General features: G+C 45.0%; 1 protein-coding gene across 1 annotated transcript in view; it reads left to right on the forward strand.

Annotated features, from left to right (window-relative positions):
* The window catches only part of kremen1 (kringle containing transmembrane protein 1), a 47,063-nt gene extending 35,286 nt beyond the window's left edge, over positions 1-11,777 (forward strand). The window contains exons 4-10 of the mRNA XM_027027749.2: positions 5,896-6,020; positions 7,112-7,265; positions 7,585-7,694; positions 7,985-8,207; positions 9,743-9,928; positions 10,501-10,585; positions 11,540-11,777. Of these exons, the coding sequence (XP_026883550.2) occupies positions 5,896-6,020; positions 7,112-7,265; positions 7,585-7,694; positions 7,985-8,207; positions 9,743-9,928; positions 10,501-10,585; positions 11,540-11,696 (1,040 nt within the window). The 3' untranslated portion in view covers positions 11,697-11,777. The remainder of the gene's footprint in view (positions 1-5,895; positions 6,021-7,111; positions 7,266-7,584; positions 7,695-7,984; positions 8,208-9,742; positions 9,929-10,500; positions 10,586-11,539) is intronic.
* The last annotated feature ends 3,223 nt before the right edge of the window (positions 11,778-15,000 follow it).

Consider the following 15,000-nt stretch of genomic DNA (forward strand, 5'->3'; position numbering starts at 1 on the left):
GTTTTGGCAAGAGTGGAAACCGCAGCCATTCTTTTGCTCAGCCTTTTTCTGTCCTCCCTCACCTGCGTCTTAACATTGTGGAGCATCACACCTGATGGAACGCAACTTTTTGATGAGATCCCAAAATGGCCATTTTCATGTTGATGCTCCAAATGTAAACCAAAAATGCTTCACATTCTTTCCCAAAACCACTTCCCTGGAGTCTTACCATTTTTCCGGGGTGACAGTTCTCATTCTGATTCTGAGAGGATCTCTGGAGCTTGACCCAGGGGCTGGACACCTGCGTGGCTGGACACCTGCGTGGCTGGACACCTGCGTGGATGGACACCTGGGGGGCTGGACACCAGCTGCATTTCAAGATCTAGTCCAAAGGCTTCAGGCAAAGTGGATGAAAAAGTCTTTTATTCATCCACAGTAAAGAGTACAGATCATTCTGGTTTTGGTTAGAGTCTTCATATGCAAAAGCACGACAACTTAACATGGAACTCGTTTCGCTGGATCAAGACGAAATATCGCGGACCAGGCCGCTCACACGTTTCTTTTTAAGACTCTCTGAGCTTTTGGATTGGGCTCAAGGTTTGGTTTCCTGGATGGAGCTCTGGTACACTCATGTTTGAAGTAAACTGCAGTGTTAAAGCATTCTTTTCCCCATTGGCAGTACTGTGGCGCTTCCAGCCTATGGTGCAGCCTGTGGCCCGGAGAGCACAGCTGTGCAGTGCTTTGCTCCCCAAACACAGGGACGAGAAAGAGACACCCATGAATCTCCCAGTATTACACCCGTGACATCACAGGCATTGACAAGCCCCACCGAAGATGGGTGATTATTAACTGTGTGTCTTGAGAAGTTTCCCAAAGACCATATCTGGTTCCACTTAAAATTTCTTCCTCATTGCTGTCTTGTTGAGTTTGTCCTTTTGACTGGTTACAAAAATCTAGGTTGAGGGATCCAGTTGCAAGAGGTTTTATTTGTTAAATCAAACAGATCAGAGGGGTCAGGCAGGTATTTGTAGTCAGGCAACATCAGGTTGGCAATAATTCACGACGTGAGTGTGAGGGAGGGGAGCCTAAGTAGGGGATCAGTGATGAGGGAAACAATGATCAGGTGTGTGCGGGAAGAGGTAGGTGTGGCAATACTGGCTTCCACCTGGAAATCTACCTGTACGCATGGAATTAATACAGGAAGTTGTGACCTGAATTAAAGTTGTGTGCTCTTCTGATTGGATGCGGTTCCTTGTTGTGTGCTCTTCTGATTGGACACGGTTCCTTGAATAAGCTCTCGTCTGGAAGGGCTTTGGAGACTTTTGGGAAATGGGTTGCAATAAACTGTTGTTTATTTGTGACAAAATGTTTTTTGTATTTATTTCCCAGAATACTGTAAAATAAATATTTAAGTGCAGTTTTTGTGGTTCCATATGGAATTTCTTGGGGTTGAACCGTTATGAACAGTTATGATCTGAATATGAACACCACTATTAATCCATGGCAACTGAGATTAGACACCTGATGGATTCAAGTGTGTAAGAATCGTGATCTCCATAAACTTTAACTGTACCATGTTGGGGTCAGGTCAAGAAGAACAATAGGGAAACTACAGAACATTCTGGAAGCCTCTTCTCAGCCTGCTGTACCCCTTGGGTCTTGCGCTCTGGCAGGTGGACTGGTGGGCTGTACTTTCCCAGAGTTCTGTGCTACCCCAGGTGAAGGAGGACCTCTGTTCTATTTTAAGGTCTTGCTAGTGATGTCTGCCTTGTTAGCAGGGGCGAGGGATTTATTTTGGGTTTGTGTAGAACTTGTTGTGGCGAGCTTGAGTTGTGTTTGCTTTCGTAAAGGCTTATGTGTTGATTCTGTTCCTGAATGATTTTTAAGTTGGGACATGACTTCTGTGTTTTGTGTTAAGCTCCAACTCCACTGTCCAACCACGTCATATTTTGTCATAAACTTGATGCTACATTTAGTGAGTTTTTTGTGGTTTCTTTCTTTGATCCTCTAAAAGTTCTCAGAGATTTGTGGTTACTGCTTACCAATATGTTGTACATTCGTGATTACAGGTGGGCTTAAATGTTTGGTTCCAGGTAAGTCTAAAAGTACTTTTTGTTGTTGCTGCTGGCCAAGCAAAATTAGCCATTTAGAAATCATAGGCGCTGAAAGGTGGGTCACAAATAACTTCAAAGCCATTTTGAAGTTGCCTTTTGTCAGTGTACTAATAACAGGTCTGTTTTTGACAGCAAAACTAATGTACATGAAAGTCATGTTCCTGCCTGTGCTCCAGGTGACGTAAGCAGTGCTTTTCTTTAGAGCTTTAACGTGGCGTTTCCCTAAATAATGGTTAAACAGGGATTCTCAGTCCTTTATCAGATGTTTCTAATGGCTGTTTGCTACCACTCCTCTTCCTCACTCTTCCTCACTCTGGAGGTGCCCTTGAGGGTTTCTGTGGTGACTTGCTTAGCAGAGTAAAAGGAAGAAAAATGCTTTTCGATCCGTAATTAGAGCCAACTGTGTCCAGATAGTTCCGGATAGGCCTGGTTTGTTTAGGCTTCATGCATGTAGCTTTCTGAAACTGCTGATCTGAGATAAACTTTGCTTTGCTCTGGCAGAAATGTAAGTGTTTAGGAAAAGAATCTGATGCCATTGTAGAGAATTACTGCCTTCCATAGAAGATCTGTGACTAAAAACTAGAGAGCATGTGAAAAGCTGGTGTGTGTGTGTGTGTGTGTGTGTGTGTGTGTGCACGCACGTGTGTGTGCGCGCGAGTGTGTGTGAGTGTGTGTGTGTGTGTGTGTGTGCGTGTGTGTGTATATGTGGTCATTGTATATTGCCTTATGAAACTGCTGATCTGAGATACACTTTGATTAGCTCTGACAGTCATACCAAGCTTCTGCCAACCCCTCTATGTAGGAGACATCTCTATTTGCACTTGAAAGCTACACACAGCCATCTGTGAGACAGCTTTTGTGTGTATGGTTGGGTGTGTATTCTGTTCTGTGTTTACAAACATCCTTGTGTAATGTATAGAGACTAAGGTTCCACATTCCGTTAACTTAATTGTGATGTCATTGTAATTGTGATGTCACAGTTTGCTGCATTATTGACACTTTCTTTAGAGTAATATGGATCATAACACTAGCCGCCTTTGTGTTGATTCAGATAAGAACGTGCAACACCTCATGTTACCTTAGAAAAACAAAAGATTTCTCAGAGCCTTTAAAGTAATTTCTTTTTGCTGTTCTCTCCATCTGCATGCTGGTTCTGCAGATGTACTTCAGTCCAGTGTGATGTTTTGCTTTCGCCCTCTTTTGTCCATGTTTAGTGAGCTGATAATTCTTTGGAGTGGCAACGATAAAATGAATTCAAACAGGACCAACTGTGTGAGGCCCTTAGACGAGGCCCTGGGTCCTGGGGCAGGAAACCCTGCACGTGATGAGAGGATAGGGGTTGGGAAATTGAAGATGTGGGGAGCAATCTTTGTGTCAGATGGAGAAACACTGCAGCCTTTAATCTCACGGCAGGCCTGTAGTGAGGAGCACATGGCTTTCAAGTCCCGCCGGAGAGGACGCCAGGAGACATGTGTCTCACTCACTTGATCTGTCTCTTATTCTCTCACTCTCTCTCTCTCTCCTATCTTTCTCTTTCCATTCCCATCTGCCTAATTTTCTCTCTGTTTTGCTCTCTCTTTCTTTCTCTCCCTCTCTCTTTATCTTTCTCTTTTGCAGTGTACAAAGGCAAAGCGCTCTCTATCTCCCTCCCCATCACTCTCTCTTCCCCCCCCCCACGCCCTCCAGCAGCCTGGTTCAGTGGTCAAAGTTGAAAGATGGGTTTGTGGTTAAAAAACCCTCTAAAAGGCAGCGCTGTAATTACTGTGCTGGGTTTCTCCCTCCGTGTCTGATCTGACCTGACTCCAGCATTCCCGCCTGCCACCGGTGGACGGATGGCTCCGACACTGATCCCTTCCTCCAGATCCTGCGGTGTTTTGGCGGCTGGAGATCTGTAGAAGGTGGAGTTTGCTGGATGTAGAGGAGAGGCTGGATTAGCAGAGGTGTTTGTGTTTGGAGAAGAGCAGAGACTAATGATGATTCATTCACGCTGCAGGATAACTGATGAGACAGAGATGGAACTCTGGTCATATGTCAATTCAGAGCAACCCAGAAAAAAAGCCTTTATAACTGATAAACATTTAATAACATGTTGAATGACATTTCTGTGAGTGTTAATGTAATCAGAAAGGAAAAAGCACAAGCAAGCTGTATCACTATTGGTGAAAATGGCGTGCGTGTGTGTGTGTGTGTGTGTGTGTGTGTTTGTGTGTGAGGTCTGACTAATCCACAGTGTTCATTCATATGAAAGCAAAACAGAGTGTTCATGCAGTGAACCAAAGAGAGAGAGAGAGAGTGTGTGTGTGTGTGTGTGTGTGTGTGTGTGTGTGTGTGTGTGTGTGTGTGTGTGTGAGAGCCCGAGCAAGCATGTGCTGACATGACTGTAGTGCCTAGGGATGGAATATTCTAGACTATTCTAGATAGTGACACAGTGGGATGTAGTCCGGGTCAGGCTGTGTGTGTTGGAGGCGGGGGTGTATTGTGAAGGTCCTGCTGGCATGTCCTAGTCTCCAAAGACTCAGTGTGTTCATGGCTAACCAGACCCCCCACCACCAGAGTTCCTTTCTCTATTGCGCCATTGGTCGGACGAGACTCATCCAAGCTGAATAGATTTTTCAGATTCCGTTGCCTCCACCCCGCACACACACACTCAAAACCATTAAGACCTCTTTCTTTGTCTGCTCTCAATTAAGAGAATCTCAGCAGTAAACAGCACCACTCACATGCTCAGTGTGTGTGTGAATGTGTGTGTGTGTGTGTGTGTGTGTGTGTGTGTGTGTGTGTGTGTGTGAGTGTGTGTGTGTGTGAGTGTGTGTGTGTGTGTGTGTGTGTGTGTGTGTGTGTGAGTGTGTGTGTGTGTGTGTGAGTGTGTGTGTGAGTGTGTGTGAGTGTGTGTGTGTGTGTGTGTGTGTGTGTGAGTGTGTGTGTGTGTGTGTGTGTGTGTCATCTTCCTGGCAGTGTTCCTTTAGTCATTGTAAGATGAGTAAGTAAATTATGTGAATTGAATATAATTGTCTTTTTACGGTCACACTTACAAGACCGATTCATTCAGTCATCATATAAAGAACAGAGTCATGTGTTCATGTGAGCACGGTGAATCTTCCACATCGCACAAACCAAGGGAACAGTTGGCCTTAGTCAGCCACTGTTTGATGAAAGAAAATGTGAACTAACTCTCTCTCTGTCTCTCTCCGTGTGTGTGTCTCTCTCTCTCTCTCTCTCTCTCTCTCTCTCTCTGTGTGTGTTTCTGTCTCTCTCTGTCTCTATCTCTCTCTGTGTCTCTCACTCTCTCTCTGCATCTCTCTGTCTGTGTCTCTCTTTGTGTCTCTCTGTCTCTCTCTGTGTCTCTATTTCTCTGTCTTTGTGTCTCTCACTCTCTGTATCTCTTTCTGTGTCTCTTTTTGTCTCTCACTCTGTCTCTCTCTCTCTCTCTCTGTGTCTCTCTGTCTCTCTGTGTGTCTATTTCTCTCATCTCTCTTTGTGTCTCTCACTCTCTCTCTCTCTTTGTGTGTGTGTCTCTCTCTCTCTCTCTCTGTGTGTTTCTGTCTCTCTCTGTCTCTATCTCTCTCTGTGTCTCTCACTCTCTCTCTGCATCTCTCTGTCTGTGTCTCTCTTTGTGTCTCTCTGTCTCTCTCTGTGTCTCTATTTCTCTGTCTGTGTCTCTCACTCTCTCTGTATCTATCTTTCTGTGTCTCTTTTTGTCTCTCTCTCTGTCTCTCTCTCTCTGTGTCTCTCTGTCTCTCTTTGTGTCTCTCACTCTGTCTCTCTCTTTGTGTGTGTCTCTCTCTCTCTCTCTCCGTCTCAGTGCCAGGTATTCTTGGCTGTTTTAAGGACAGTGGTGACCCCCCTCCCCTGGCTAACAGCTACCACACCTCCCAGAAGCTCACTGTGCAGAACTGCATCAGCTTCTGCCGCAACCAGAGGTACAAGGTGAGCAGTGCATCATGGGTATTGTAGTCCTAACATGGTATCATGGCCATTGTAATCTTTACATGGTCATGCCTTGTTATGTATATATATGAGTACTGTGTTACTGTATTAGCACTCTCTCTGCTAAGCCCAAGAACATGAACCATTCATGCAATGGAACAACTTTATCTTGGTAGTAACAGTGCAAAATATACAACAGACTATCACAAAAGACAATCAAACCATCATACGACAATCAGACAATCATACGACTATCAGACAAGATAAAGGACTGAGTACCAGCACGGAATACATTTATATTTACGTTTGCAGAATTTAGCAGACACAATAATCCAGAGCGATTTATAAAAGTGCTTTGTCATTTCCTCATAGATACATCCTAGTATAGTACAGTAGGTCAGAGTCCAATATACCAATGAACTAGAATACTGTAGAATACAGGGATCAGTGCTGATGCCTAGAAGTATAAAATACATATAAACTCTATAACAGACAACAATCAGTGTAATAAACAATAAGTACTAGAGTTAGAGTCAACATAGGAGCAGTCAACATCAGTGTAGTAAACAATAAACAAAACCCTACAATAAGTGCTACTTTCATTTCGTTAATGTTGAAGTAGGGTCAGTGGTCATTTAAATATTCCATGAGTCCCAGCATCGAGTCCCAGCATCGAATCCCAGCACCGAGTCCCGGGACCACCTCAACACATTCCAGCTGCGTAGCTGGAGGAGGGCAGGAAGGTATTGAGGGGCTTTCTGAGACACCCTGCCCTGGGGTGACTCACTGCCCCACTCGTGTTGGGACTTGATTCCTGTGCAGGGAGCAGACAGAGCCATTCCCAGTCTTCTCCCTTTGCCAGCGAAACCCTGCAAACACGGCTAAACTGGATCATTTGTCCTGCACGTCTTTGCTGATGGGGTGGCCCTCTCATAGTCTTGTCCCGGTCATTTTTGTTAAGAAGCATCTTTTTTTGCTTCAGCACACAAAGCGGTAGTTTTGCTTTGGCATGAGAGTGAGGATGTAATTCCTGACATCCAGGAATTAGGATGTAATTCCTGACACCCCCCCCCCTGCCCCCTTTTTTATAGCTTGCAGGAATGGAGGCAGGTTATGCTTGTTTCTGTGGCAACGACCTTGACTACCATCTCCATGGCGACGCCCCTGGTTTGGAATGCAGCCATGGGTGTTTTGGAGACCAGCAGCAGCCATGTGGCGGTGACGGCCATGTCATCGTCTTCGACAGTGAGTCTGAGTACACTGATGTCTGTTGTTCCAACATGGTGTCTTACTGAGCACCTCTAATCCTGAGCTACAGAACGGATAGTTCTAGTGTAGTTTAACACGCATTCTAAGACTCAAGCATGAACATTACTTTGTCTGTACTTGGAACACAAATGTTCTCTCAAAACAAGATCTTAGCAGAATTTAAAAGTGTTGTGTTCTACAACAAAAGACATTTTGTTTGCTCAGTTACTCTGGTCACCTTTCAAACATAAATTAATTATCTGTCCTGTGATTCTTATAGCATGTAAGTGAACTGCATGCATGTCTCCCTCTCTAGCTAAAGTGGGTTCATGTGGTGGAAACTACACTTCTCCATCAGGTGTGATTTACTCTCCTGACTTCCCAGACAAGTACTCCCCCGGGCGTGTCTGTTACTGGACCATCCAGGTACAAACTCCTGTTCCATGATTTTGTCTGGCACCCAAAGTGACTTACAATTATGACTGAGTACAATGCAAGCAATTGAGGGTTAAGGGTCTTGTTCAGGGGCCCAACAGGGGAAACTTGATGGCAGTGGGGCATGAACTGGCAACCTTCTGATTACTACTCTAGTACCTTCACCAATGAGCTACCACTGCCCACTTCAGTTCCTCATCTGTCCCACATGCCGATTGGCATTATGACATCACCAGTTGCTCCACTGTGATGTCACTGGTGATTCCGTCCTGCTCATCCAGGTTCCAGGTGCTTCGGTCCTCCTCTTCACCTTCACCTTCTTCAACATCATGGACCAGGCAGATATGGTGGAGCTCCTGGATGGATACACCAATCAGGTGGTGGCTAGATTCGATGGACGGAACCCCCCACAGGAAGCGGTCAACATTACCGTCGACTTTGTGATTCTCTACTTCTACTCTGACAGGACAAACCAGGCTCAGGGCTTCTCAATGATTTATCATGGTGAGGTTTGCCATATTTCATGGGTTTTTGTTAAGCCTAGTTATCACAGAGTGATCAGAGTGATCAGAATGTCCACAGAGTAGTGTATTACTAGACCAGAAGATTCTGGACATCAGCGTATTTTCGACAGTGGATGTATTTTAATATGCAAAAGCTGAAGTTCTTTCATCTTCGCCTGTGGTTTAACACGTAGAAGGCGGAGCGTGCTGGTGTCATGGCGGTGGTCATGGTTACAAGGCCGTCAGAGAGGAGCTTAGTGGAACGTCCCATCGCCCTTCCCTGTGTCCATGGTGTGCTTCATAAAGACAGAGCTGTCTGCAGCTTTCGTGTCTCCCACCAAGACACACCTGCAGATGGAGGTGAAGGACAGGAGACGTACAATGGAATAGGCAAGGAGAGAAAGAGAGAGAGAGGGAGGGAGGGAGGGAGAGGAAGAGAGAGAGAGAAGGAAGGAGAGAGAGATAGAGAGGGAAAATCGAAGAGTTCACTCAATTTGAAGAATAATTGTGTGGTGGTACATGATGTCCCTGGAACTGTGTTTGGGTGCCAAACATCAGAATGTAAAAGTGGAGACTGAAAATGCAGCACCTGCCTGGAGGACTGCCTGTGAAATATGCACGTCACCCTGCGCCATTTCAAGAAATTCCTTGTGTTTGAATATTGGAAGAATAGCACTTCATAAATATTTGATTTTTGTTTAACATATGCATGAGGCTTGTCAAGCCTCTACAGCTGAGTCAGAGACACCAGCTTTCTGGAAGATGTATTATCAGAAATGAAATTATAAATCAAATTGATCATAATTGACCTTATTATTGATTCATTTTTTGATTCATTGTATCCTTTAATTCACAACTTTAAAAAAAAAACAACTATATCAGCAACAGTTATTTTGTTAAAATTCACTGAATTTCACAATTGCTGTATTGTCCTACATAAATTATTAAGGAAACATTTTATATGAAAATTTGTCTCTTTTGATCTTGTGTATTTCGATACAAACAGTCAAACCCATTCTAGCTTTGCTTGTGTGCTGACATTCAGAACAAACCTTATGTCAGATATGTCACACCTGCACTGTTTCTCTGGTGAACTTGCAAAAACCTGGGCGGCAGGTCATGGGCAGGTCACGGGCAGACGTGCCATGCGGTTTTGCCCTCTGGGTTTAGTTGATGTATTTTGACAGAGGGAAATGATGTCCCTGAGAAACAAGTGGTGTTCACACCCTCCGTCACAGGTTCTCCACCATTCAGGCATTCGGAGCGCACGGCACGTCTATAGTCCATGTATTATTCCAATAATGAGTAAGAGAAATAACATTGGAATATCAATATTTGAATAATATCGGCATATTAAGATTCATGTTATTATTTGAAACCAAGACATAATATATAAGAAATTCTAACTAAAGCTGATTTTTATGGAATCTATATTACCTGTGCTTATGTTTATTTTATTTACCCACTCTGTTATGTTTTTGGTTATATTTTCTATTTCTCCAGTCAGGGCCGTTAAGCTGTTCATCTTCCTCCTAGCTTTCAGAGACCCAAGCAGCAGAGCCATTGAGGAGGAGGAGGAAATCGACGAAGAGAATGCCAGCACAGTGGTGCCCCGATCTGGCAGTACCACGGAGAAATCCCACGGAGGTCCAAACGAGAAGACGTCCGAGATCTTATACGTGATCACGTCCAGTCCCGGAAAACCGGAGCACGACATGCCAGGTATGTCGTTGTGTGTTCCAGGGTCCAGGGAATACGGTGCTGTTTGCATGCTGACTTCAGCTCCCTCTGTTGGGCATTGCTGTCATTCTTTGATTCCTCTGATGTTTGATATAGAACCGAGTCTGAGTCTATAGCCGAGTCTGAGTCTATAGCCGAGTCTGAGTCTATTAGACCCGAGTCACCCCAGTTCCTCCTGTTCCGTTTGGAGTTACAGTTATGTGCTGTCCTTTGGACTTATACCAAACCTAACCCACGATTACCTTAGCCTACTCGTTCTGGGATTGATTAACGTAGCCTACTCAGGGGTTGATTAGCCTACTCATTCTGGGATTGATTAATGTAGCCTACTCAGCGGTTGATTACCTTAGCCTACTCGTTCTGGGATTGATTAACGTAGCCTACTCGGGTTGATTACATTAGCTGATTTCCTTACCTCACCTCACTGCTTAGTTGACCTTATGTCTCGTGTGCACTGGGTTCAGATATGCTGGACAGACATGTCTCTGTACGTTGCAGTGATCTCGAGACTCGAGTGGTAGTTCTATACGTAATGTATCTTCCATGTTTTACAGTGTGGACCATCTACGTCCTGGCCGCCCTGCTAAGCCTAACTGTGATTGCTATGGTTGCTAAGCTACTTCTGCATGTCACTGTAAAGTACGTATATCACATCTTACACATTAACATGGATTCACACTCCAACTTCTCCATCTTTAGTTTTTTTGGCATCCTGACTGGCCATGTCATTATTTACACCAACCTTATATGCGTGTTGTATGACACACAATGGCTTGGATCCTACCGGACTCAATGCACAGTGTGTCAACATGGGTCAGACTCAGACCACAGAACCTGTACTCAATGGGTAATTATACTGGTGGAAAACAGTGATTAAAATATAACATAATATTTTGCATAAAGACAATAATACAGTGCAAAAAAGACCCCCTCCGATAATATGTTGGTGTGGGTTTAGCAAACACAGTTGTGTGTATCTGCTTGTTTCGGTATCCTCGCTGCTCTAAGAGGTTTGTCTGCCATCACTAATAGAAGTGATGCATGGCGGTGTGTAAGCTGGGTAGATGCTGAGACCCTGGTAAACAGCTGCAGGTGTGCAGAGATCGTAGCTTCCTGCTGAAGGATGTTCCTTAATGCTGCATCTGTTAGCTGGAACACATTTACCGTCACTGCTTTACAGAATGTTCCTGGCATGTTTTACATGGCCTCTCTCTCTCTTCCCCCTGCTCTCCCTCTCTCTCTCTCCCTCTCTCTCTCTCTCTCTCTCTCTTCCCCCTGCTCTCTCTCTCTCCCTCTCTCTCTCTCTCTCTTCCCCCTGCTCTCCCTCTCTCTCTCTCTCTCTTCCCCCTGCTCTCTCTCTCTCTCTCTCTCTCTCTTCCCCCTGCTCTCTCTCTCTCTCTCTCCCTCTCTTTCTCTCTTTCCTTTGCCTTCTCCACCCCTTTTCCATCTCTTCTTTTTTCTTTCCTCTGAATTTATTTTCTTTTTCACCTGTGCCTGCACCTTTTTCTTTCCTTGTGTCTTTCTCACTCCTTCTCTGCTTTCACTCCTCACGTCCGCGTGTCTCCTAACGCTCTTCTTCTCCTGGTGTATCAGATCTCCCACCATGTCGTCCATAAGTGGCACCGAGGCGTGTTCGCAGAGCGCTGTGTCAGAGCCCTGGATCATCTTATACAGACCTTCCACCATATCGCTCTTCAAGAAGAAACTGAAGAACCATCACGGAGATCTCAGCCCACTGGTGGGAAAGTAATGGATCCTCTACCCTCACACTGCTGTGGGCCTGTATGGAACACACACACTCTCACACACACACACATGCACTCAACCCTGCACCCCCCCCCCCCCCCCCCCCCACACACACACACACACATGCACGCACAATCTCCACACACGCACACACACACACACACACAAACACACACACACACTCTGCTGAGGAACTACAGAGAAGGCACTCACCCAGTTAATGACTGATTGCCAGGGACTGGCACAGGGTCCAGCCAATGAGGTTGAGCACTTGGTGAGGAACTGGACCAAAATGTTTTAAACTGGACCACAAGAGCTGGATCTCATTGGACAATGAAATAACTTTCAGTTCACATCTCATCCAATCATGTCTGATCTAATGAGGGGGCTTCCAAAGTCTGATTGGTGATGGCATGTTAGGAGCGATGGTTCCCACCACTACACTGTAACCATGACGAAGCATCACTCAACTGTCCAGATGATTATCGGGCAATGGGGAGGCCCAGCGATTTCTTCAGGTTCTTTTTGCAATTGCTGACATTTGAAGGCCGATTCCTGATAACAATCTGTGTTGAAGAAAGAGGGTCCTTGTCTGGAACACACTGTAACGTGAATCGGCTCACATAACCACCTTAAAGCCATCGCAGACAATCAGCCTTTCTGGGAGACAGAAACACGATTCTGTTTCAGCCCCTTTTTTGCCTTCCTTATGTAGGTCATCTCTGAGTGAACAGAATGACCCCGTCTCCTGAGGTGAACACACATGACCCTAAGGTGTACTGGCAAACAAAGGTCGTGCAGCTGGACCTGGTGAGACAGATTCTGACGTAGGCGCGATTAGCGGTGAAACACCAAATAATACAGCTACAAACAAAACCCAGGAGTGCTACAGCCTGGATGATGGTCAGAACATTAGGGATCTCCTGGACCTCTCTAAACATTTTTTGGTTTTATTTTATTTGGGTTTGGATTATTGTGATCTTATTGTGTCTGGTGTCTGTAAGTGCCTTAAGGGTTGGAAAATGTTTTTGTTTATTTTTTTTGGGAGGGGGGGCGGCTTCAATGCCACAATTCCTAGATGAGTAGAGTTTAGAAATGAGGTTGGATGAACGTTTTAGTCTTTTTTTCCCCATATTAGCGTTGAGGTTAATCCAGCTGTGCTCTTGAGCGTCCTGAATGCATCACACAGGCCCTGCCATAAGTTTTAGACAGCGAGCAGCTTCTGTCTAGGAACCAACACAAACATCACAGCACTTCCGTTCCATCTCCATGCCACAAATGCGGCAAAATATTCCTCCGAAACAATTTGCTCTTTCTCCCGTGCCTCCTCTTCCAGGGTTCCGGGAGTCCTCGACCATGAAACAGTCATTTCCGTTGTTCTGCTGTGGAGAGCGGTATCTCGTACAGAAGGGTCAGGGTCAGGGTCAGAGTCAGGGTCAGGGTAGGGCAGCCTGTAATGGCACGGGTCACTGCCCCCTCTGGACTGTTCACTGATCTTAGAGCTTCCATCCTGAAGTGGGTGTAGCAACTTGCAGTGGCGTGTTCGTAAACTCAAGATGTGCAAAAGTGTCTACGCCGTCGTCAACATGATGAGCCGCTTTAATGAGTGTTGGTTGTGCATGGACCCACAAAAATAATTGTTGTCAGATGTCAATATTTCAGTGCACTTACTTCAGATTGTCCCAATATAGTACTTAAGTGTGTCCAGATGTGTCTACACGTGATAATTAAGAATGAGTCTCTGAACATGATCCTTTAGAGATCATCATCCCGTATGTATTAACACACATACAAGGAAACGAAAGCAGGGGTGTAAAGTGTGACTGTCATGTCTGCGGTGCATTCTCATTGGCCATCGGGTGTGATCGTCATGTCTATGGTGCATTCTAATTGGCCATTAGGTGTGACTGTGTTGGCTACATTGTGTTCATTTGCCATCAGGTGTGAGATTTTTACTGACACTACGTTTATGAACAATAATGACAACAGTGATGAGGATGAAAACACTAGAGTAATTGTTGTTCACCTCAAACTCGTTTTTGTTTGTGGATTTGTTGTTGTTGTTGCTTGTTTATATTTCTTAATGTTGTGAGGAGACAGAAAGAGGCGGTCTAAGCAGACCATCACAGACTCTTCCGGAGGAGGAGCCTAGGCTACACGCCACATTCCGGTTCCAGGAAGATCTTGCTCTTCCGGTCGAGATCGTCTGGATGACCTCACCCGGGCCTAGTTTCGCCTGGGCCCTCATCTGTGGTCTCTGATAATTACTGCATGAATATGTCACGCTTACATTGCCCAGAGAAACTCATGCATACAAAAACTGTTGCTTCCAGTCAGAGAGAGAGAGGGAGAGAGAGCGAGCGAGGCCAAGCCCATCAAATCACGGAAAAACCAAACCAAAAAGGACAGCTCACATTTAACAAGGCCACGGTTGTCCATGATGAGATGAATAATGTACAACTCCCGTTTTTTTTACTTTGTAGAGCTCAAACAAGCTCAGAATTCTTTAGTTTTCCCCATTTCCCTGTGGATTATCACATGTCCGGATTTTCTTCTGGAAAACCTGAGTGAGAATGCACACGGATTCGGAGCAGGGCACTTTCAGGGACAAAAGTGGGAAAAGATGTTGTTTTCATGGAATTGTAAATAAAATAGTGAGATTTTAATTTATACAGTAAATTATTGTTATTTTGGACTTAAATTGGACATAATCTATCTTTTGTATAAGTGAAGTACATTTCTAGTTTTTATTTAATGTGTTCTGACTGCAAAATAAATATGCATGTTTCTTATACGATGTGACGTCTCTAGTTTGTCCTGCGTGTTGTCACCCATGCAAATGTATTAGTGAACTAGAAGAGGCATTAACATGGCGAGGGTGGAAGAGAACAGATTTCCAATGCAAAGTACACAATGTCCTCCAGGATACCAAAGACTAGGGCTGATACTACTGGGCTTTATTAGTATTTAGGCTAAAGAACGTTCACACACACACTTGTTTTGAGGGGGTGGGGGGGGGTACATTCTTAATTCAGTTCTTGTTATTAGCAAGATTTTTAGCATGCACACGTGTGCTTTGTGTGTGTGGGGACATGTGTACATGTCTCTGTGTGTGCACACGTGTGCTTTGTGTGTGTGGGGACACGTGTGTACATGTCTGTGCACACGTGTGCTTTGTGTGTGCGCGCACGTGTGTACATGTCTCTGTATGTGTGTGTATTGGGTGAGTGTGTGTGTGCGCGCACATGCATGCATGTGTCTGTGTGTGCACACGTGTGCTTTGTGTGTGTGTGCGCATGTGTGTGCAT

Source organism: Electrophorus electricus, chromosome 9 (assembly GCF_013358815.1).
Source record: "Electrophorus electricus isolate fEleEle1 chromosome 9, fEleEle1.pri, whole genome shotgun sequence".
Classification (NCBI taxonomy): Eukaryota; Metazoa; Chordata; class Actinopteri; order Gymnotiformes; family Gymnotidae; genus Electrophorus; species Electrophorus electricus.